The 24,303-nt window shown below is 44.0% G+C and overlaps 1 protein-coding gene across 1 annotated transcript in view; it reads left to right on the top strand.

Annotated features, from left to right (window-relative positions):
• The window catches only part of LOC130131966 (NALCN channel auxiliary factor 1-like), a 45,019-nt gene extending 21,150 nt beyond the window's left edge, over positions 1-23,869 (top strand). Inside the window, exons 2-3 of the mRNA XM_056301694.1 lie at positions 12,105-12,276; positions 23,571-23,869. Of these exons, the coding sequence (XP_056157669.1) occupies positions 12,105-12,276; positions 23,571-23,869 (471 nt within the window). The remainder of the gene's footprint in view (positions 1-12,104; positions 12,277-23,570) is intronic.
• The last annotated feature ends 434 nt before the right edge of the window (positions 23,870-24,303 follow it).

Raw genomic sequence — 24,303 nt, 5'->3', positions numbered from 1 at the left:
TGTAGCTGTCAAACCCCGGAGAATGTGGTAGCAATCCTGTGACCTCGGCATGGCTTTAGCGTGTCAGCGTGGTGCTGGATCTGTGACGTAGCCTCATAGTAATTGTACTGTAGAACAAGCAGGCTTTCTTACGTCAGCACAGCTGAACACAACAATGAGGGGGTTAATCTAAGAAAGAATAAATCGAACAAGTTAAGCTCGATTGACCGGCCTGAAAACATGCCCCGGCATATTTGTGAACATGGTTTTTGAGAACTTTACTATGGTTAACATGGTTCAGGGAACTGGATGAGCACAGGGACTGTAACACTGTTTAGAAAGGTGCAATATAAATAAAGCTTATCATTATTATTATTATTATTATTATTATTATTATCTGTGTGTAAATGTCTATCTAGGTTAGCTGAGGCTAAGGGACTAGGCTTGCAATATCAGGTCCTGAAACAGACTAAGCTCAGAACAGACCAAAGTCAGTCCCCTGGATCTTGTCAGTCCATCCTTATCCATTTCATGATGGATCAGTAGCATTTTCAGTCAAAGTTGGGGGACGCACTGATACCACACTTTCTGTTTTCCACACCTTTTTCACAATCTCAAGTATCAGCCGATAATGAGTACTGATCTGTTCCATCACTTTTGCTGAACAGTGCAGAATTAGACACTCAGTTTAGAGAGACTGGGCAAAATAATTCGGACAGAATCAGATTTTCCCCTCCATTAAAGATATAAAGACTTCTAGGTGCCAGAAATGCTGCCAATCCAGCCATGTTGCTTTTATTTCTGACATGGTATTCATAGCCTTTGGTAGTAGAGTTTGGTCTTGGATGAAATCTCTGAAACTGAGAGTCCAGTTTCACCTGGTATGGGTTTCATCATTTTCACCTGGTAGTGGGTTCATCAGTTTCACCTGGTAGTAGTTTCATCAGTTTCACCTGGTATGGGTTTCATCAGTTTCACCTGGTATGGGTTTCATCAGTTTCACCTGGTAGTGGTTTAATCAGTTTTACCTGGTAGTAGTTTCATCAGTTTCACCTGGTATGGGTTTCATCAGTTTCACCTGGTAGTAGTTTCATCAGTTTCACTTGGTATGTATTTCATCAGTTTCACCTGGTAGCAGTTTCATGAGTTTCACCTGGTAGTAGTTTCATCAGTTTCACCTGGTAGTGGTTTAATCAGTTTCCCCTGGTATTGGTCTGATAGGCAATACTGGTGTTGTTATTGGGGCATCCCTTGTCAAAGGAAAGGTTCAGCTAAACCCAACACCTATCTTTAGGTTTAATTAGTCTGAATAAGGATACTGTATCTACGGGTTCAATGCCTGTCTTCTTATCTCTGAGAAATACACATCAAACCTGTGAGCTCCTACAACAAGCTGACCAGTGATTGTACATAAAGTGTCACATTGTCATCTCCCATTTCTCTCAAACTATTTTACCAGGCTGGTGTTCCAGTGACGTTGAGGCCCATCACCCCTCTGTAGTTGCCAAACGCATCAGTTCTTGGCTTTACCATGTCGACTATACCTGAAAAAAGGAAAATCAAACTGCTCTGTTTACAATGCAGGAAAGTCATGTCAAAGTTTTGTCACGTTTGAGCTCCTACATGGTGCAGCTCTTGTTATGTTTTCTTTTTCTTACTATTTGGACTTACATTTAATGTACAACTACCGTATACAGTGCACATTTTTCAAACCACCCCCTCTCTCCATCATGTGAATTTCAGCTACCATCAGCTACAATCCCTTTTTAATTTCCCCATTAAACCTGCAATCTGAATTTGCTCAGCAAAAGGTAATGGAAGCACAAGCTGGAACTATATGAGTACATTATTTAGTGAATTGATGAAATTAAACAGTCTGATTTCACAGTGGTTACGTCATCAACAGATTATGTAGTTACTACAGTAACTGATGAACATGCTGCTATTCCAATATATTCACTCAGGTTGTCCACAACTTATTGTCCTTGAAGCTAGTAAGTTAAAACTGCAATCCCTAAGATCAGGGTGGGCAGTCTTATCCAGAAAGGGCCGGAGTGGGTGAAGGTTTTTGTTCCAACAAAGCAGTTACACACCTGATCCCACTAATCAACCAGCAGAGTCTTTGCTGAGGAACTTGATTAGGAGACACAGGTGTGTAACTGCTTGGTTGGAACAAAAACCTTCACCCACACTGGCTCTTTCTGGGTAAGATTGCCCACGCCTGCCTAAGATTCTGCGTTATTTTATTCATCTGAAACATGATAATGTGGCCATTGATGAACAGTCAGTGTTACAGTAGAGCAGCATTCCAACATAGCTGAATGTAGGAGGCAGACAAAATGGAATTATTGCAGCTGATTTTCTCGGACTACAAACAAGGCGCCAGCCATTGTAGCTGGTGTGCCATCAGCGTACCAGTAAATAGTCCACACCCCTGGACCAAGGCTAACGCAGGCAGTCTAAACTTCATCAAACTACGTTGCCACTTTGCTCTAGATAAAGACGCCAGCCAGTATTATGTACTCCATAGTCTACAATCAGGGATGGGCAACATGATCCAGAAAGGGCCGGTGTGGCTGCAGGTCTTGTTCCAACCAAGTTATACACCTGATTCTATTAGTTAACCAATAGTCTTTGCTAAGGACCTTGATTTTGTAGACTCAGGTGTGTAACTGCTTGGTTGGGACAAAGACCTGCACCCACGCCGGCCCTTTCTGGATCATGTTGCCCACCCCTGGATGGGTAAAATAATCATCTATTAAGGGAGAACTGTTATGGATTGCAGCTTTAAATCTGCTGTAGTCACAAAAATTGAAGATGTAGATAAAGGGGGAGGAGATGGGTTCAGGAAGGCCTTGAACTTGACGGGGGAAAGCATTTAAAAGAAATGTGAAACAAATGCTAAAAGACAGTACCATGTTTGCTAATTCACTGTATTGTGCTGACGAGTAAACCGTCACATATCAAATGAACTGGAGAGCCGTGTGTGAAGATAGCTCCAGGATGTGAGAGCGCCCTCCTGTTCTGCCCCGGCCATGATGTGTGTGACCGGTAATGATCTGTGTCGTTCAGCCTCAGCCTGGGTCTCAAACTACTGCTGACTCATATGCTTTTTATAGCCATCAATGCTATTCTCATGCTAGCTCTGGTAGCTGTGTGAGTGTGTGTGAGTGTGTGTGCGCGCGTGTGTGTTAATACCGTCTCTCTGATAAGAACACAAGTGTTGATGCCATTAGCCTCATTTCAGCAAATGGTAAGAGGAAGGTAAAGGTCTGTTTACCACAGCATAGTTCCATTAGACTGTTTTTTTTATCTTTGTTTCATTTTTACAAGCTTTGATAGACGAATCGATTTGGGATCAGACTGAAAGTGTAAAATAAGGGACGAAGGCTTATAAACAACCCATATTTGAAATGAACGATATTGCTGGTTTGTCCCAATGTAAAAAAGTGAAAGGTGAGAAATGTCATGCCGAGGGCAGGGATGGGGGACCCAAATACAGGACTCAGACAGACTGGGCTAGAACAATGCTTTAACAAAACAAAACAAAAAAAAAACGTACAGACAGCAGGGAAGGCTCGGAACAGGACGTGGCGCGTCCGGCGACCAAGAGTCCATATGTGTGTATGTGTATCTGTGTTTCTCTGTGACGATCCGACAAAGCACCAGGGCAACCGGGGGACTATACAACCTGAGACAGCCAATCAGGGAATGGGGAACAGATGAGCAGGGCAGGGCGGGAACAGGAAGCGCAAGCCAAATAAGGGCTGGGGATCAGGTGAGTACAGCATGGGCAATCAGGGGCAATCAGGTAAATGGGGCAATCAGAGTTACTCATGTAAATGGGCGCAGGTGAGCCGAAATACCAATCAGGGGATGGGGAACAGGCGAGTCCGATGACCCAGATCACACAACCAAGACAAGAAAGGTAAATAAAAATGTTTCATTGCTGCTTTAAAGCCTGCGTGCATCGAGGTAAACAGAGAAGGGAAGAAAATCAGGAAAATAGCCTATTGTGCTGCGACTAGATGGCCCACTTAGCTAACGGTCAATATAGTGTGTAGGAGACAAAACAGAGGAGCCCACGGAATATTCTGTGAATGTACACAGACCACGCAGATCACACTATCTACCACAAATATATCTTTACTCCACCCCAGAACCAGGGATGGGCAACATGATCCACAAAGTACCGGAGTGGATGCAGGTCTTTGTTCCAAACCAAGCAGTTACACACCTGCGACTATAAATCAAGGTCCTTAGCAAATACTATTGGTTGACTAATAGAACAGGTGTGTAACTGCTTGGCTGGAACAAAGACCTGCACCCACAACGGTCCTTTCTGGATCACGTTGCCCATCCCTGGTTCTGGAGTGGAGTAAATTTATATTTGAACATGAGCATGAACTATGGAAACAGTAGTTAAGTTGCTTCAACTACAAACTCACAGGGCTGAGAGGCTGAACAGCAGATCTGCTTACAGCCCTGTGGATTCAACTTTTACTGTTTCATAAAGATGCTAAAGTGGCTATCTTGAAGCATTTTTCTCCCTGTTAAAGGTTTTCTTTTAGGGAGTTGTTCCTTATCTCATGCGAGGGTCTAAGGACAGGATGTTGTGTTGCTGTAAAGCCCCTTGAGGGAAATTTGTGATATTGGGCTATACAAATAAAATTGACTTGACTTTCTACTGTCTGCTAGATCACTATCTTTCACTAGTGCTATCTTTGATACTTCTCTCTGGTTGGTCCATCAGAGAGGAGGTTCCGCCTTATCCTCCCCGGTGGGCCAATCACTGCTCGCTAGCTAAATAAATGTCAATTTCTGCCTTTTGTTAAATACTATCATTGTTGGACCAAGCGAGAGAAGGTTCCACCTATCCTCTCTGGCGGACCAACCCCTGTTGACTGAAGTAAGACACGTCACTTCCTGTTACAGTTTGTAGCAGTCACACCTTGAAGTTTTTTCGCAGACAGTGTCGTACCGACACCATGTTTTTAACGTGCTAATGCTTTCAGAAGCGAGGCTTTCATGAGCTGCGAGTGAGCTGAATCATTATTGTTTTACGTTAGTCGGTCATAGACAGTATAACGATCACGGATGACTCGCTAGCCCTTGACTAACGAGTCGGACCCCTTAGTCGAATGGTTAACGTAGTTGCCCGTGGTGCGGGAGACCCGGGTTCGCGTCCTGGCTGCGGTGGTTCTTGGCTACCCCCCCGAATTCGTTTGAACAACAACGTTTTGTATAGCGCCATTCAAGGAACCCAAGGACGCTTTACATTAGATAAGAAAAAAAAAGATTAAAACCAAGATCAAAAGACTACAGACCATAGGCCTTAGTAAGAAGGTAGGTTTTCGGTAGTCCTATCCAAAGAAGCAGCGTTGTGGATCTCTGCTGGGCTAGAGTTCCAAAGGGTGGAGGCTGCCACACTAAAGGCTCTGTCCTCATAAAGATGAGCAACATTTTTACTTTAAGCTACAGACATAAATTCATGTTAAACTCAATGTGCCTAGAAATGCCGGTATTACGTCATTATTGTTAGCCTGTCTTTAGTCATGAGCACATAAGCCCACCAGCATCAGTTAAGACGAGAGGAAAACAGTCGCTCAGACACACATACACTGTATGAACAGAACAACTACCCACAAAACACTTTAAAAGGATAATAGGTCACGTAAGGGCTTGTTTGATACAGTTGAAACACTGAATGATTAACTTCATGGTGTAACGTGACATCTTGATGATGATGACGGTGACATGAAAAATAGGCTGGGCAGTGTTAGTAATATTGCAATGAATTCGGGGGGCAGCTGGGAACCGCCTCAGCCGGGACACGAACCCGTATTTCCCGCGCTGCGGGAGATATCGCTAACCGCTCGACTAACGAGTCTGGCCCGTCAGCCGGCGGCCAACGTGTCTACTTATCCATGCACGCTACAACATTTAATCATGTGATACTGCTGTTATGACAAGATCGCTAAGCACCTGAGAAATCAGCCATTATGTGTGAGATATTCTGCAGAACTGGCCAGCAGCGTTCTAAAAGTCTTCTCGGTTACACCCCCCCCTACACTTAGAGTGTGTTCTTTATTAAGCACTGCAGCACTATTTATCATAGCAGATCTGTCCATCCGTCTGCAGTGTTAGGTTTCCAGTTTTGGTTCAACTGCAGGTTTCATTGCAACAATCAGTAACAATTACATACATCCTTACACTTTAAATTCTACCTTTTGTCCAGCAGCGGAGGGCACGCGAATGGACCGAGGAATAAGTGATGTTGCTCGGCCGAGCAGCAGCTCCTGTCATCCAGTGATGAACTCCCCCAGCATGCTCCCTGACAGGCATGTGGAAGGAGGTGGTGGCGTCTGTGTCAGTGTGATTTCGAACGTGATTTCAAGCCGCCATCTTCCCACACCGGTCATAGGGGATCACATATAGGGATCGCACAGGTCACAGGGGGTCTGTCATAGCTCTCACAAGTAGTGCCTCCCATTCCGATGACTGTGCTACCAGAAAGTCAAATAGCTCCATGACATTGTAATCGCAAAAGTTTCCTTTATCTACATTTCTCATTAAGACGTTATCGGCATCCAAATGTGGCCGTCTTTTGTTAGCACCACTTGTGGCGTATTAACGTCAGTCGCCCCACAATTCTGTAAGTGCTGCACACGACTTAAGGGGAGCGGACAAACTGTTCACACCTTGAATGAAATGCCGCTTCATTGAGCTCCCTGATAGATGGAAGGACATTATGTGAAGGTATAAAAGCTGACTGCATCAGCCATAAAAGTTTTTGACAGCCATTTTTGATCGCTAATGCGCATGCGTAGCAGCCCATAACACACCTGTGCTTGGCGTTTGCAAGTTCAGTGGATGACTTGTCAGTACATTCAGTGGCACCATATGAAGGCAAATGGATGTCATACACTTTAGAAATCTAGCTTTTGGGAAACAGGCTCCGAGTAGCCAAACAAGGATGAGAAAAGGTCCATCCATCCATTATTCAAACCACGTATCCTGCTCTCGTGATCGCGGGGATGCTGGAGCCTCAGACTCTCACTACATACACAATGCAATACGTGAGTGCAAACTAACCGAGTAATTTATGGTGTAAATTAATATGATGAGAATGTGACGTGACCGTGTCTGCGGGTGGGAAGCCGGATGTGGGTATGTGTCTTGGTCGCTGCACTAGTGCCCGCTCTGGTCGGTCGGGGCGCCTGTTCCGGGGGGTGGGGTGGAATAGCGTGATCCTCCCACGTACTACGTCCCCCTGGCGAAACTCCTCACTGTCAGGTGAAAAGAAGCGGCTGCTGACTCCACATGTATCGGAGGCTACAAGTCCTCAAACCCATACGACCACATAGGTCGTATACCCTCTAATAAGACCTACAGGAGCGTTTCCTAAATTAGCGCCCCTACCGGCGGCAGGAGTCACGCCACAGATACTTTTCGCCTCTGTGCATTGTGGGTTTTTATCCGCTTGTCGACATCCTTTTTACAACGCCTCATAGACAGGCCAGTGAAGCTCAGTCGTCAGTAAACAGGGATGAAAACAACGAGAACAATAGAATGTGTAGTCCGTGCGTATTTGTGTTGTTTCGCCGTCTGCTGTAGTAACTAAGACTGCTATTGGCAGCACGGCCGCCTCATCGGAGGAGGCATGAGGTAGTCTGCAGCGCTCCCCGGATCTGCAGAGGGGGTGGAGCAGCGACCGGAAGAGTGGGGTAATTGGCCAGGTGCAAGAGTTCAAGTCATGAAGAAGTGTGTGAAGAACCGTCCCGTACTTCAGTTTTTGAACGTGTATTAGCTTGTAAGGACTCGTGAGTTTTGATTGGTTAGAAACATTGCAAAAAGTATATTCATGTATAAATGTATTTTCACAAACTACACCCGCGTGTGGTGAGAGCACGCCGCTGATGTGTGTGAAGCTGCTGCATGGCCACACGTGTCTGGATCGCCAGGTCCCCATTCACACCGATCACACATTAGGCTGATCCAGCCAGACTCCAGGTCTGCTCCACGACCAACCCCATTTCCTCTCGTACACCTCCCTGTCTCACCGGCTACACACTCTCTCTCAACCCCCCCCCCCCACACACACACAGATACACCCACAGTTGGATGCACACGAGGCTTACATACACACACGTCACATGAACATGCTGAAAGAAAACCAACAAAGACTGGGGCAATACCCACTGAGCACTGATGAAAAACTGAGGACGGGTTTCCTTGGCAGTTGTGGAGTGATATATGGAGTGATATGTAGGGTGCTAGGTGGAGTGATATATGGAGTGATGTATGGAGTGATATGTAGGGTGCTATGTGGAGTGATATATGGAGTGATGGGTAGGATGCTATGTGGATGGATATATGGAGTGATATGTAGGGTGCTATGTGGAGTGATATATGGAGTGATATGTAGGGTGCTAGGTGGAGTGATATACGGAGTGATATGTAGGATGCTATGTGGAGTGATATACGGAGTGATATATGGAGTGATATGTAGGGTGCTATGTGGTGTGATATATGGAGTGATATGTGGAGTGATATATGGAGTGATATGTAGGGTGCTATGTGGAGTGATATACGGAGTGATGTATGGAGTGATATGTAGGGTGCTATGTTGAGTGATATATGGAGGTATATGTAGCATGCTATGTGGAGTTATATACGGAGTGATATATGGAGTGATATGTAGGGTGCTATGTGGAGTGATATGTAGTGTGCTATGTGGTGTGATATATGGAGTGATATGTAGGGTGTTATGTGGAGTGATATGTGGATTGATATGTAGGGTGCTATGTGGAGTGATATGTAGGGTGCTATGTGGTGGGATATATGGAGTGATATGTAGGGTGTTATGTGGAGAGAGATATGGAGTGATATGTAGGGTGCTTTGTGGAGTGATATGTAGGGTGCTATGCGGAGTGATATATGGAGCGATATGTAGGGTGTTATGTGGAAATATATATGGAGTGACATTTAGGGTGCTATGGGGAGTGATATGTAGGGTACTATGTGGAGTGATATGTAGGGTGCTATGTGTAGTGATATATGGAGTGATATACGGAGTGATATATGGAGTGATATGTAGGGTGCTATGTGGAGTGATATATGGAGTGATATGTAGGGTGTTATGTGGAGAGATATATGGAGTGATATGTAGGGTGTTATGTGGAGAGAGATATGGAGTGATATGTAGGGTGCTTTGTGGAGTGATATGTAGGGTGCTATGTAGAGAGATATATGGAGTGATATGTAGGGTGCTATCTGGAGTGATATATGGAGTGATGTATGGAGTGATATGTAGGGTGCTATGTTGAGTGATATATGGAGTGATATACGGAGTGATATATGGAGTGATATGTAGGGTGCTATGTGGAGTGATATATGGAGTGATATGTAGGGTGTTATGTGGAGAGATATATGGAGTGATATGTAGGGTGCTTTGTGGAGTGATATGTAGGGTGCTATGGGGAGTGACATGTAGGGTGCTATGTGGAGTGATATGAAGGGTGGTATGTGGAGTGATATACGGAGCGATATGTAGGGTGCTATGTGGAGTGATATATGGAGTGATATTTAGGGTGTTATGTGTTGTGATATGTAGGGTACTATGTGGAGTGATATGTAGGGTGCTGTGTTGAATGATATATGGGTTGATATGTAGGATACTATGTGGAGTGATATGTTGGCCTCTATGTGGAGTGTTATGTGGAGGGGGAAAGCACTATATAAAGGCCACGAATTCACCATTTGAAGACTACCACGTGCCTTCTCCGATACATGTGGAGTCACCAACTGCTTCTTTTTACCTGACAATGAGTAGTTTCACCAGGGGGACGTAGTGCATGGGAAGATCACTCTCATCCCCCCAGTTCCCTCCCCAACAGGCACCTCGACCGACCAGACGAGGCGCTAGTGCGGCGACCAGGACACATCCCCACATCTGGCTTCCCACCCGCAGACACGGCCAATTGTGTCTGTAGGGACGCCTGTACCAAGCCAGAGGTAACACAGGGATTCGAACCGGCGATCCCCGTATTGGTAGGCAACGGGATAGACCGCTCTGCCACCCGGACGCCCCACCACGAACTGAGATTTAAACGAGATATGTGTTGTGGCTGTGCTGCACGGCTGCGTATCGGTTATGTCCCTATGTGTGCATCTGTCAGGTAACACGCTGAACCGCTTGGAAGCTTTTTGGTTAACATTTCACCTCCGGCGTTTGATGAAACTGTCCTGACATCAGGACTTCACACGTCATATGTTCACAGGTTTATATTATAATTTTGACACTGATAGGGGACATTTTTGCTACCTTACTTCATGGCAGTTTTTCTTGTTCTTTGTTATCATCATTATTCTTATAATTTTTCTTTCCACTGTTGTTTTTTATGTTATCTGTCTTATCTGGACTTGTGAAGTGTACTTGGTGACTTGAAAGGTGCTTATGAATAATATTTATTATTATTATTATTAGTGAAACGAATTAGGGGGAGGCTAGCCTGGGAACCGCCACAGCCAGGACGCGAACCCTTATTCCCTGCACCGTGGGTGACTACGTTAACCAGTCGACTAAAGGGTCTGACACGTTAGCCAAGGGCCAACGTATCTACTTATCCATGCACGTTACATTATTGTTATTATTATTGTTATTGTTATTATTGTTTTTGTTGTTGTTGTTGTTGTTGGAATTATCATTATCACTATTGTTATTATTATCATCCTCATCATTATTATTATTATCATCATTACTATTATTAATATTATTATTATTGTTATTATATTATTATTAATAATAATAATAATAATAATAATAATGTTTTTTTATTTTTTTTACCTGCAAATAGAGTGACATGTTGGAGTGGACAGGAAGCACCAGTTACAAGGTGCTTGTGCAGAGTAAAAGGAGAAACCTCTGTGGTTTTGTGGCCATGCTTTTAAATGATGCCTCCCTGTGTTGTGTTGTGTTGTGTTGTGTTGTGTTGTGTTGTGTTGTGTTGTGACCTGTCAGTGGATGGCGGTTAACAGGGTTAAAAATCAATTTTTTCGCTGCGGTGTTACACGGCTTAAAGGGTAGTCTCATCTGTGTGTGTGTGTGTGTGTGTGTGTGTGTGTGTGTGTGTGTGTGTGTGTGTGTCTTTATTACACTGTGCTGATATATCTGTGCACAGTCTACTTTGAATCGCTGATGCGGGAGCTCAGGATGTTTAGGACTGTTGTTGCTCCCTCAGGTGAGCGTCATGGTTCAACATGCGGGCAATGAGAGCCTCCTAAATGCTGCCATTTTGTCGGAAAGAAAATCAACGCGACTAATTATTTCACTGACGACATCCTCCAGTTCCACGAATGGCTTTATGTCGCAGTCGGTTTGGTAACGGTTTTGCATAGATGAATGGCCACTGACAGCAAAACAGCACTTTTTGCACCACTTCACTGCATACACAGTCGTACAAATACCTATCAGTCTCGCAAATCCTAAACTGGACCTTCCAGAGCATAACACATGTTAGAGAGCCTCCACGTGACTATACTAACACTAATCAGCAGCTTATTCATTTTCCTATGATTAATATCATTATCATAATCCAAAAAAATCCCCATCTTGGGATATAACATCATCCTTCGACCGCAGTCGAGCTAAATTATGCTTGTCGTCTGCTGATGGTAGACCGAGGTCACAGCTCCTTCAGAGCGCAGTTTCTGCCTGGGTTGGTCCCGTAGCCTTTACCCCTGCCAGGGCGTCTACAAGGCAACCGTGATATGGGGGGTTAGGGTATATATGGGATATAACACCAAGCTTGTGTTTGCTGTAGGTAGGGGGACAGGTTATGCTGCACAGTCCTGAATTCACTACACAACAAAGCCATCATAGGAAATATAAAAGTCCACCCCTCCATCTGCCACGTACAAGCTCAGTGATGCTCTACTCATTACAGCTGACCTTGGCTTGACAAGTCGGGGCAGGGACTGGTGCCCTGCATGTCTGGTCATTGTTTGGGCATAGAAAAGCCGTGTATGATTTTGTGCCTTAAACGCAGCTATATGGAGTCCTCTTGGAAATGGTGAACTTGGGCTCAAGGCGGATCTCCTGTCTTCTTGTCTCCTCTCCTCAGATGGCCTACAAGCCCTGGCTGTGTGCTCAGTATTTCCCCACCACCCAGAGGTCATGTCAGAAGAAAATGCCGTGTCACCAGTACTGCCTGGAGGTCCAGCAGAGCTGTCCTTTCATTCTGCCTGATAATGATGACCTGATCCACGGAGGCAGCCCCAGCTTCATCTGCACAGGTCAGCATGGATTCCATGTCACTTAGTGGTGGTCGTCCGGTTTACGTCTGTAGAGTTTAGTAGTGTGCATGACAGCGACAAATCCTTGCCGTTTAAAGTATTACAAGGGCTATTACATACCTCAAATACATCAATGTTCTAGTTTATCAACAGAAACAGGTGATTACATCGTCTGTGGATGGGCTACCATACAGTAAGTAAGTTACAGTTTATTTGTAAAGCACCTTTTAAAACAAAGAAAGAGCTGCAAAAGATGCAGATACAGAAAAAAAACAGCATACCTATACAGTTACATACAGAAAATTATAAGTTACAGACCCATTATAGGGAGGCAGATCGGTAGAGATGGCTTTTGAGAAGTTTTTAAAGCTGGTTTCAGACTCAGTTGATCTAATAGGGGGGATAGGGGGGTGGTTCCAGAGGGACAAGGCCCTTATGGCTAAAGCACAGTCACCCTTGTATTTGCAGAGGGAGCAGGGAATTGGTAAAAGACCCGGGTTGGAAGATCTGAGTGGCCTAGAGGTGGAGTAAGAATGCAAAAGTTCTGAAATGGGTAATGGGGCAAGACCATGTAGGGCCTTATATATGGTAAGTGGTATCTTGAAGTCTGTTCTTCAAGAATTCAATTCAATTTTATTGTTATCAAAAACAATGTGCAGGCACATGTTAAAAACGAAATGAGGGCTGTGGCTTCACCAAACAGTGCAAGACAGACACAGACAAGCACAGCAAACACAATATAAGATATACACACATGAAGACCAAAAGCTAAAATAAGTTAAAAAAGAGCTGGAGTACAAAATATTTAAAAATATCTACAGACATTCAGTGGGTAGCCAGGTTCAGATGGGCAAAAGCTCGTGGAAAGAAGCTGTTTTTGAGCCTGGTAGTGTGGGCTCTGAGGCTCCTGTAGCGCCTCCCAGAGCGCAGAGGGGAGAACAGTCCATGGTTGGGGTGGGTGGGATCTCTGCTGATGCTCAGACCCCTTCGAAGGCAGCGTTTGTGATAAATGTCTTTTTTGGCTGGGAGATGGGTACCGGTGATATGCTGGGCCGCCTTGACGACCCGCTGCAGAGCTTTCTGGTCTACTGAGGTGCAGTTCTTCTTGCTGTAAGGCGACTGCACTAACCACTGCACCTCCGTACCGCCCCATTATTATTATTATTATTATTATTATTATTATTATTATCATTATCATCATCATCATCATCATCATCATCATTATTATTATTATTGGGCAGCACGGTGGCACAGTAGGTACGTATAATTGTCACCTCACAGCAATAGGTCCTGGGTTTGAGCCCTGGGGTAGTCCAAACTTGGTGGTAGTACTGGGTCGTGCTCTGTGTGGAGTTTGCATGTTCTCCCCATGTCTACGTGGGTTTCCTCCAGCGGCTCCGGTTTCCTCCCACAGTCCAAAGATATGTTGGTCAGGTAAATCAGCCGTACTAAATTGTCCTTAGGTATGAATGTGTGTGTGTGTGTGTGTGTGTGTGTGTGTGTGTGTGTGTGTGTGTGTGTGTGTGTGTGTGTGTGTGTGTGTGGGCCCTGTGATGGACTGGCAGCTTGTCCAGGGTGTCTCCCTGCTTGCTGCACAATGACTGCTGGGATAGGCTCCAGCATCCCCGCGACCCTGAGAGCAGGATAAGCGGTTTAGATAATAGGTGGATGTATAATAATAATTATACTTATTATTATTATTACTGTATACTTTATGGAAAGCTAATGAATTGATGCGAGGATTGGTATGATGTGGGATCTAAGATTGGTATTTGTTAGCAGCCTGGCGGGACAGGGCTGCTTGGCTGAGACAGGAGAAAGGAGCATTGTAGTATTCAAGGCACGGAAACATTAGGGTATGGATTAGTAATTCTAGATCGCTGGTTGATAGCATTGATTTGATTTTTGCAGTGTTCGAGTTGGACAAAGCAGGTTTGCACAAGCTTGTTAATGTGCGGATCTAAATTCTGATTTTGGCCTAAGAGTATACCCAGATTTCTTGAGGAGGGATGAACAGTGGGGCCCAGAGGGCCAATACAAGATTTCACTCTGAGACAAACTTATTAGGACCAATAAGGAGAACTCAGATTTTCTGAATAGAGCTGAAGGAAATTGAGTGACATCTACTCCTTAATAGCAGCCAGGCAGTCATGATGGGTACCAATATTACCCATATCATTTGGCTTAACTGATAAATACAGCTGCATGTCATCAGCATAGCAGTGGTGAGAGATGCAATTGAACTGGCCAACCAGATCGCCTAGAGGTAACATGTAGATTGAGAAAAGGATGGGACCAAGGGCTAAACCCTATGGAGCTCCACAGAGTATAGGGGCAGTTGAAGACACAAAGTTGTCTATGACAACCTGAAACTTCCTGTTAGACAGATAGGACTAGAAAAACTGGGAGCAGAACCAGAGATACCAATCCACTCATTTAAACGTTCAACCAAGGTGGAGTGAGCAATAGTATCAAAAGCAGCAGTTAAGTCAAGCAAGACCAGGATAGAATGTTCGCCATCGTCAGCTCGCATGAGGATGTCATTTGTCACTCTTAGTAGTGATGTTTCTGTACGATGTTGGTGGCAAAAGCTGGATTGAAATTGATTGAAAACATCATGTCTTTCAATGACCTCAAGGAGCTGCTGTGCAATGATTTTTTTTAAAGAATTTTGGAGATGAATGGTAGTTTTGAAAAAGTTCTGTATTTATTTGGCATGGTTGGATCAAGGACAGGTTTTTTTTAAAAATAGGTTTGGATGCTCGCCACCGTCCGGACCACAGCCAGAGGTGAGAGAATTAATAATAATGGTGAGCAGGCTATGGCCCAAGGTAGGCAGGGCGTCTATAAGGATTTTTTTTTTGGGGGGGGGTTACATCTAAAGGACAAGAGGACAGGCATATGGGATACAGTGTCAATGAGATTGTGGGGGTCTGTGGTGGTGTAGCAGTCTAAGCATTGGCTTTGTGTCGGTGCAGTTGGCCACTGGGGACAGGGGTTCTTGCCTCAGTCTCGTCAGATCTGACTATGGCCGGATTTGATGAAGCAGCAATAATCGGCAACGCTGTCTTCGGGAGGGGGGCGGAGTCGGCTTGTGTTGGTCACATGAATGCGTCTCTGTGTGTGTCGGAAAAAGCAGTGGTTCGGCCTGGAGTCGCCTTGTCACAAAAGTGGTGAGGTGTCTCCTTCGAGACTGCCGGCCGGAGAGATGCAGTTGGCAAATGCACACAGTTCGAGGGTGGGTGTTTGAACTAGAATAGGGAGGGATTACCACTAAATTGGGAGAAAAAGGATAAAATCAGAAATAAAAATTAACTAAATTAGATTTTACAGAAAGTTTGGGGGGAAATCAGACAAGTGAGTAGGGCAGTAAACTGAAGAATCAGAGGACATATTAACAATGTTAAAATCAGAACAAATATTACTGATTTTGTCAACAAAGAAAGACAGAACTTTTTGACAGTCTACTGGGGAGGAGGCAGACACAGCAGAATGGGCAGGGCTTACAAGCCAGTCAATGGCTTTAAACAGGAACCTCGGATTGTGTTTATTGTTGTTAATCAGGCCTGCAAAAGTAGGCAACTCTCTCCTCCTTGATGTTTTGGTTGAGCGTGGACAGCAGTTCTTCAGATGGAGGAGATGGGCCCTGAGTTTGGATTTATTCCAGCTATGCTCCACTCTTCTGACTTCCCTTTTCAGATGATGAATGTTGTTGTTAATCCAGGGGAAAGAGCTAGCTGACAAACACGGCCTGGTAGTGTAGGGAGCTGTGGTATCTAGCGCAGGAGCACACTGATCACTGAACCAGCTCACAAGAGCATTAAAACTGGAGGAGTCAGGTGGGGGGTATAGGAATCAGGGTTACACTTTATTTTAGGGGGTTGGAGGGGGCCGAAAATTACCTAGTAATAAGGTGGTAATTATCACGTAATTTCTTAGAAATAAGGTTGAAATTACTGTTAGAGTTAGGGTTAGGGTTAGCTGTGAAATTACTTGTAAAAACTACCACCTTATTACTAGGAAATTACAAGGTAATTTCAACCTTATTTCTAAGAAATTATGTGATAATTACCATCTTATTACTAATTTCCGACCCCTTAAAATAGTTATCAGAATCAGAAACAGGATGAAAAAGGAACTGCAGGAATTGGCATAGAAGAAGCATGAGTGTACTGTGCACTTTAGCGGTTGATCAGAAGACTGAAGTGGGGTCAGAGACAATATCAAACATGGAAGGGGAGTTCAAGAACAGAGTGAGGGTAGAAACGAGATCAAGAGTGTGGCCATGGTCATGCATAGTGCAGGACACTAGTTGCATAAGTTGAAAAGGGTTGGCAATATTTAAAATGTTGGTTGCAAGAGAAGCAAAGCATCAATGTCCACATTAAAATTGCCAGCCATAACAACTATCATATTTGAGAACCACCGAAGTTAACAGTTCAGAGAATTCATTTAAAAAAGGATTGTTGGGTTTGAGTGGTCAGTAGACAACTAAGCAACATACTGGGATTTCACAATCCGTTTTAAAAGAAACTAATTCCAGGCTATTGAAAGTTCCCCATGTTTTCTGATTACAAATAAATGTATTCTTAAAAACAACTGCAATACCCCCACCACGACCAGTGAGCCTAGGGAGATGAGGGCCTGGCAACTGGGAGGTAAGAGCTCTGTTAGAGGGCAGCGGTCCCTGACTTTGAGCCAGGGCTCAGTTAAAAGAAAGAAATCCTGATTGTGAGATGAAATGAGATTAAGAATAAAGTCTTGTTTAACAGGGATATTATGTTACACAACAAAAGTCTTGTTTAACAGGGATCTTTATTTTACACAACACAAACACTGTTGGAGTGAAAGGCTTGGCTGAGAGTAAACCATTGATGGAGATCTGAGAAAGGGTGTTGGCATTTAGAGCAGACTGACAGTGTTTAGCACATCTTGGTGGTCTGTTGTTAACTGACAGAGATGGGATGGACTGGGAGAGAACCAGGCTCAGCCAGATGAATGGAGGGCTGTATCCTGGCAGAGGGAGTGCTAGAGGGACACATGATAGATACAGAGTTTGATGCATGACCTCTGCTTGCAGCTAAATGCCAGGCTGAAAAAGCTACACAATGGATGAGGTTATATGTCAGTTGCCTAACCCCCTTGCTGTTTGAGTGAACACTATGTTTTTTTTGTAAAAGTCCTTCCTCAGAATGAGACAAGTTGTTAATGAAACCATGGCCTGTAGCAGTACAGAAATTCATTAACCAGCAGCGCAAACTGAAGGGGCGGCTAAAACACTGTGAGCCCTTACCTAGGGGTGGAATGGGACCAGACAGGATATAGATTTTGCCCAGGCTCTCTAAAATTGGAGTGAGGGCCTCAAAGTCAGACTGTAGCTTTAATGACTGCCTTGACATGATAACATTGGTTCCAACATGCACGATAATATTGTGGACAGTTAGATGGCAATCAAGTATAGCTGGAATGTGTATAGAGATGTCAGGAACTTTACATCCAGACAAACAGTAAGTTATACCACCAGGGAGCTTAACGAACCTGGAGATGGAATTGTCAACTACAAGGATTTCAGGTTGACCGTTCAGGCATCCTCCATTGTAGATCGTCAGCTTTCGATGACCAAGGTCATTGGTGTCAGCCGCCACACTCACCGCAGTAGGGACCTCGATAATAGTGGTGGAAGGAGGAGGTCGTTGGACAGCTGAAGGCCGAAGGGATGGCGGTGTGGAGTTGGCGAGCTCGATTCTTGAGCGCTTGGTCTTGGGGATGTAAAGCGGAGAGCATGTCGGGCTGGGTGTTGCAGGCCGTTTTCTAGTTGGTGGAGAAGCTCCATTGCCAACATCAGCCACTGGGGTGACCAGTTGGGATATATTGTCAGCGAGCTCTGTCGGTGGAGAGAATGAGTTTTCCAGAGGGAAGATGAAAGTCAAAATCAAACAGGGGATAGAAATCCATCTCTTTCCCTGTGCTACTGAGGACCAGCTGCAAGAGGGACCCAGACTGTCAACCAGACATACCCACATCCGGCTTCCCAACCACAGACATGGCCAATTGTGTCTGTAGGGATGCCTGACCAAGCCGGAGGCAACACAGGGATTCGAACCGGCGATCCCCATGTTGGTAGGCAACGGAATAGACCGCCACACTGCCCGGATGCCCCAACATTTTTAAAACCACCACTGACCTCAATGATGACTGAAAAGTTAACACAATAAATGATCGTGTTACATTGCAATGACTTACGTTCTGGATGTGGAGTGACAGTTTTCAACACGATAAAGAGGTTACCTGTACATGAAGTTACCTGTAATTAATAAAGTACAGGTAACTTAATGCACCACATGATACAGAGGTTACCTGTACATGAAGTTACCTGTAATTAATAAAGTACAGGTAACTTAATGTACCACATGATACAGAGGTTACCTGTACATGAAGTTACCTGTAATTAATAAAGTACAGGTAACTTAATGTACCACATGATACAGAGGTTACCTGTACATGAAGTTACCTGTAATTAATAAAGTACAGGTAACTTAATGTACCACATGATACAGAGGTTACCTGTACATGAAGTTACCTGTAATTAATAAAGTACAGGTAACTTAATGTACCACATGATACAGAGGTTACCTGTACATGAAGTTACCTGTAATTAATAAAGTACAGGTAACTTAATGTACCACATGATACAGAGGTTACCTGTACATGAAGTTACCTGTAATTAATAAAGTACAGGTAACTTAATGTACCACATGATACAGAGGTTACCGGTACATTAAGTTACCTGTACTTAATGAAGTACAGCTAACTTAATGTACAACATGATGGGTTACCTGTACATGAAGTTACCTGTACTTAATGAAGTACAGCTAGCTTAATGTACAACATGATAAAGAGGTTACCTGTACATGAAGTTACCTGTACTTAATGAAGTACAGCTAACTTAATGTAATCCACGTGATAGGTTACCAGTACATTAAGTTACCTGTACTTAATGAAGTACAGCTAACTTAATGTAATCCACGTGATAGGTTACCTGCACATGGAGTTACCTGTACTTAATGAAGTACAGCTAACTTAATGTACAACATGATAAAGAGGTTACCTGTACATGAAGTTACCTGTACTTAATGAAGTACAGCTAACTTAATGTACGACATGATAAAGAGGTTACCTGTACACGAAGTTACCTGTACTTAATGAAGTACAGCTAACTTAATGTACAACATGATAGGTTACCAGTACATGAAGTTACCTGTACTTAATGAAGTAGAGCTAACTTAATGTACAACATGATAGGTTACCGGTACATTAAGTTACCTGTACTTAATGAAGTACAGCTAACTTGATGTGCAACATGATAAAGAGGTTACCTGCACATGGAGTTACCTGTACCAAATGAAGTACAGCTAACTTAATGTACAACATGATAGGTTAACGGTACATGAAGTTACGTGTACTTAATGAAGTACAGCTAACTTAATGTACAACATGATGGGTTACCTGTACATGAAGTTACCTGTACTTAATGAAGTACAGCTAACTTAATGTACAACATGATAAAGAGGTTACCTGTACATGAAGTTACCTGTATTTAATGAAGTACAGCTAACTTAATGTACAACATGATGGGTTACCTGTACATGAAGTTACGTGTACTTAATGAAGTACAGCTAACTTAATGTACAACATGATGGGTTACCTGTACATGAAGTTACGTGTACTTAATGAAGTACAGCTAACTTAATGTACAACATGATGGGTTACCTGTACATGAAGTTACCTGTACTTAATGAAGTACAGCTAACTTAATGTACAACATGATAAAGAGGTTACCTGTACATGAAGTTACCTGTACTTAATGAAGTACAGCTAACTTAATGGAATCCACGTGATAGGTTACCAGTACATTAAGTTACCTGTATTTAATGAAGCACAGCTAACTTAATGTACAACATGATACAGAGGTTACCTGCACATGGAGTTACCTGTACTTAATGAAGTACAGCTAACTTAATGTACCACATGATAAAGAGGTTACCTGTACATGAAGTTACCTGTACTTAATGTACAACATGATGGGTTACCAGTACATTAAGTTACCTGTACTTAATGAAGTACAGCTAACTTAATGTACAACATGATGGGTTACCAGTACATTAAGTTACCTGTACTTAATGAAGTACAGCTAACTTAATGTACAACATGATGGGTTACCAGTACATTAAGTTACCTGTACTTAATGAAGCACAGCTAATTTAATGTACAACATGATACAGAGGTTACCTGTACATGAAGTTACCTGTACTTAATGAAGTACAGCTAACTTAATGTACCACATGATAAAGAGGTTACCTGTACATGAAGTTACCTGTACTCAATGAAGTACAGCTAACTTAATGTACAACATGATAAAGAGGTTATCTGTACATGAAGTTACCTGTACTTAATGAATGGGTTTGTGAAATGTTTTGTTTCGCTGCTGGTTTGGTTTATGTGTGTGACCTTTTTCAGCCTGGTCCATTATGCCACCTGGGGCAACAACAGACCTTACATCAGCCTCTGATGTTGCTTTAAGACCCATTATTACTTTTAATCAAGCTCGATCTAAAACTTATAAGGTCTTCACCCAAGTGAAGTATTTTCTGATAAGCCTCCCTTTCACGAGCTGATTTTAGCTTATTCCTGGAAAACACCTTTCACATGTACCCGGCAAATCATTATCCTACAATGACATCAGTCCATGTCTGGTTGTACGAGGAGCCAATATGGTGTATTGGTAGTACGAGGAGCCAGTATGGAGTGTTGGTTCGTCTTTGTTGAATTTGACACTTTCCCATCAACACAACACAAGGAATTTGCTGTGCCAGACCCTGCATTCGTTTTCTAGAACGCAGAAGTGTGCATGCTTTCACGCCAAAGATGATCTGACTTACGTCCAAGGATTTGAGACTGGTGTGAAAAGGGTAATCAACGTGGGCCCAGGGACCACAGCCCTGCCTGGAGCTGCACCCGAGGAGGATGCCCAGAGGGAGGTCTGACAGGACGCGGAAGCGGGGCAGGCTAAGCTAACTGCTAGCCCATGCAGACCGGCATTTCCGACAGTCATCCTGGACAAACCAGAGGCCTTCTGAAGTCCATTCTCTGGACAGACGAGTCCAAGATAGAATTGTTTGGTCACAATCAAAACCAACATGTTTGGAGAAAAGCCAACACTGCATATGAAGAAAAGAACCTCCTCCCAACAGTGAAGCATGGTGGTGCAAATGTGAAGGTCTGGGGCTGCTTTTCTGCTTCTGGACCTGGACGACTCCATATTATCCAAGGAACCATGAATTCTCCGGCATATCAACAAATTCTTGACCAGAATCTCCTGCCATCAGTCAGGGAGTTGAAGCTGGGACGAAAATGGATTATGCAACAAGACAATGACCCAAAGCATTCCAGCAAAGCTACAAAGGCATGGCTTCAGAGAAAGAGGATTCGTACTCTGGATAGGCCCAGTCAAAGTCCGGATCTTAATCCAATTGGAATGTTGTGGCGAGACCTGAAGAAGTTGGTACATACCAGATGTCCCTCCAACCTCTCTCAACTGGCTGAGTTCTGCAAGGAGGAGTGGGCAAAAAGCCCCATAAGCAGATGCGAGAGACTGGTTAGTGGTTACAGAAGACGTTTGGTTGAAGTAATGGCTGCAAAAGGAGGAGCCACAAGCTACTAATACAAGTGTTCACATACTTTTGCACATGTAAAATTTTCAGTTTTTGTGAAATAAACCACCTTTGTTGAATTAAATAATGAAAATATATCTCTTTTTGTGTGTGTGTCCATTATTTGGAAGGCGTGCTTTACAAATTGGGATTTGGATGTATGTGTAATAAGCTTATTTTAATGTTTTTTACAAAAACAGTGACCATGTCTGGAGGGTTCACAAACTTTCAAGCAGCACTGTATGTGTTAGTTTGGATATGTGTTCTTGTAGTTATTGGATGAGTTTTTGTCTTTGTGTTGTACTGCTGTGGGCTGGGGGAAATGGTATTTCATTTCATTTCATGTACACAAGTACATGAAATGAAGTGACAAATAGTGTTCATGATTCCCGATATTCTATATCGACACTATCGCAAAACAAACCCCAGATGTTGGTGATCATCTGTCCAGAAACACTTTGAGAACAAGCTGTTAAGTGTGACTTAACTGGTAAACTCTCTCTCTATCGCTCTCTCTCTCTCTCTCTCTCTCTCTCTCTGGAAGTCCTACAGCCGTTCCCACATGTTCTCATAGCAGGAGGGTCGAGTGCAGCTTTGCAGCCTGTTGAGGAAGCTTGGCTTTCCAGGAACTGTTCAGGGAACAACAGGCCACCGTGCAGAGCATAAGATGGAACAGCTGAAGGGGCGGGGGGGGGTTGTGCTGTTTGTAGATCGATCCCTCCCTGGGTGCATAAATCACTTGAACCTGCTTACTTTCTTGCGAGAATAGCGGCGAAAGTGCAGCTCACAGATTCAGCCCTTTGTGATGCATGAGGTAGCACTTGTAGAGTCACAGTGACAGACCGTAAAGGTTGTAATGACACCAGGATAAATATCGACAGTTTCACTGCATTTGTAAAAGTACTTTTTCGAATCTTCAAAGAACTTTTTGCTGCAATAATCACAGCGTAGACCTCTGCATCACAACATTTATTCAGAATGATCTGAAGCAGAACTCGCCAGAGATGTTGTTAATGTGTAACGCTTGTGGAGGCTTAGCAACACAGGCTACCTACTTGAGTCCTCTGAGCCATCACTGGCACATTAGTACAGCGCTGTGAGTCTGCACGCCTTGTGATCCTGGGCATAATGTTATGCACATACTACATAGCTGTGTGTTTTGGCCCTCACATTTAGTGTCAAGATGGATCTCATAGGTGGTTTTCCTCTAGGGTGTTGCCCCAGGGGGAGATTTGGTGGTTTTCCTCTGGAACAGTGTGTGTGTGTGTGTGTGTGTGTGTGTGTGTGTGTGTGTGTCCATGTTTTGATCTGAATCCCGTTCCTCTCTAACTTGTACAAGTGGAACCAGTAGTCACCGGGTGATGCAGTGATGTGTTATTATTCCCTCTGCAGACTTGTGAGTTCAGCCGCGGGTCATTGTCTGGCCTGCTCCTCCATATCATGATTACAACTACAGAGTGAATGGACACACTTCAATAAACCTCCACCCTACCAACCCCAAGTCTTAAACTTTCACATGAGGTTTACAAATAGATACAGTAGGAGGTCTCTAACCACGTTTACCTTTATGTCTTCTCCCTGCAGGGCTCCTGGGAGAGCATCCGCCAGACAATGAGGCGGAATGCTGCGATGTCCGATGGGACTCCAAGATGGACAGCCCTTCAGGTGGGACACTTAAAAGGACTGCTACCCCCTGCCATCCCCAGGGGGCCTCCGTTACTGACACTGCCCCTCCCAGACTGTGCAATGGGCGGCTGAAGATCTGTCTGCTGGCCCTTGTCCTCCTACACACTGTCATCATCATCTCAGTCTCCCATAATTCCACATTTTTGGGTGGGGCTACCATTTTCCCACCAGACGAGAGCTCTTCGAAAGAGGACTGAACACTGTGGGAATCGAGGATTGAGCTTGTAAAGAATGATGTCTTTCACTAGTTTCCCTAAGGCTTTTCCAGCGTCATGGCTGCCAGGGACAGGACTGGCATGACGTAGTGGACATGCCTCTACGACCTGCCACCAACGAACCTTCAAGTACACAGGAAGTGGGAAGGATCTCACTGAAGCTGAGGGTGCTGGCGTTGGACATCAGCTGACCCGAGAAGTTAAAGAACTGACCTCTTCTCACTTGAAACCCACTTATTTGTTTCTATTTCATCGAAAATGTTTTTCTATCAAACTGTTCCTCTCCCTCTCTTTTCCCCTCCCTCCGTTTCTATCTTCCTTATGCCCTTCCCTTCTAAGTTGTGTTTGTGAAGATCTTAGGGTGTGTCTGGACAGTGTCTGAGGGAAGGCAGTCATGAGAAAAGGGCATAATAACA

This window comes from Lampris incognitus, unplaced genomic scaffold (assembly GCF_029633865.1).
Source record: "Lampris incognitus isolate fLamInc1 unplaced genomic scaffold, fLamInc1.hap2 H_1, whole genome shotgun sequence".
Classification (NCBI taxonomy): Eukaryota; Metazoa; Chordata; class Actinopteri; order Lampriformes; family Lampridae; genus Lampris; species Lampris incognitus.
Note: the sequence above shows the minus strand (reverse complement) of the source record. Positions and strands in the feature narration are given on the sequence as shown.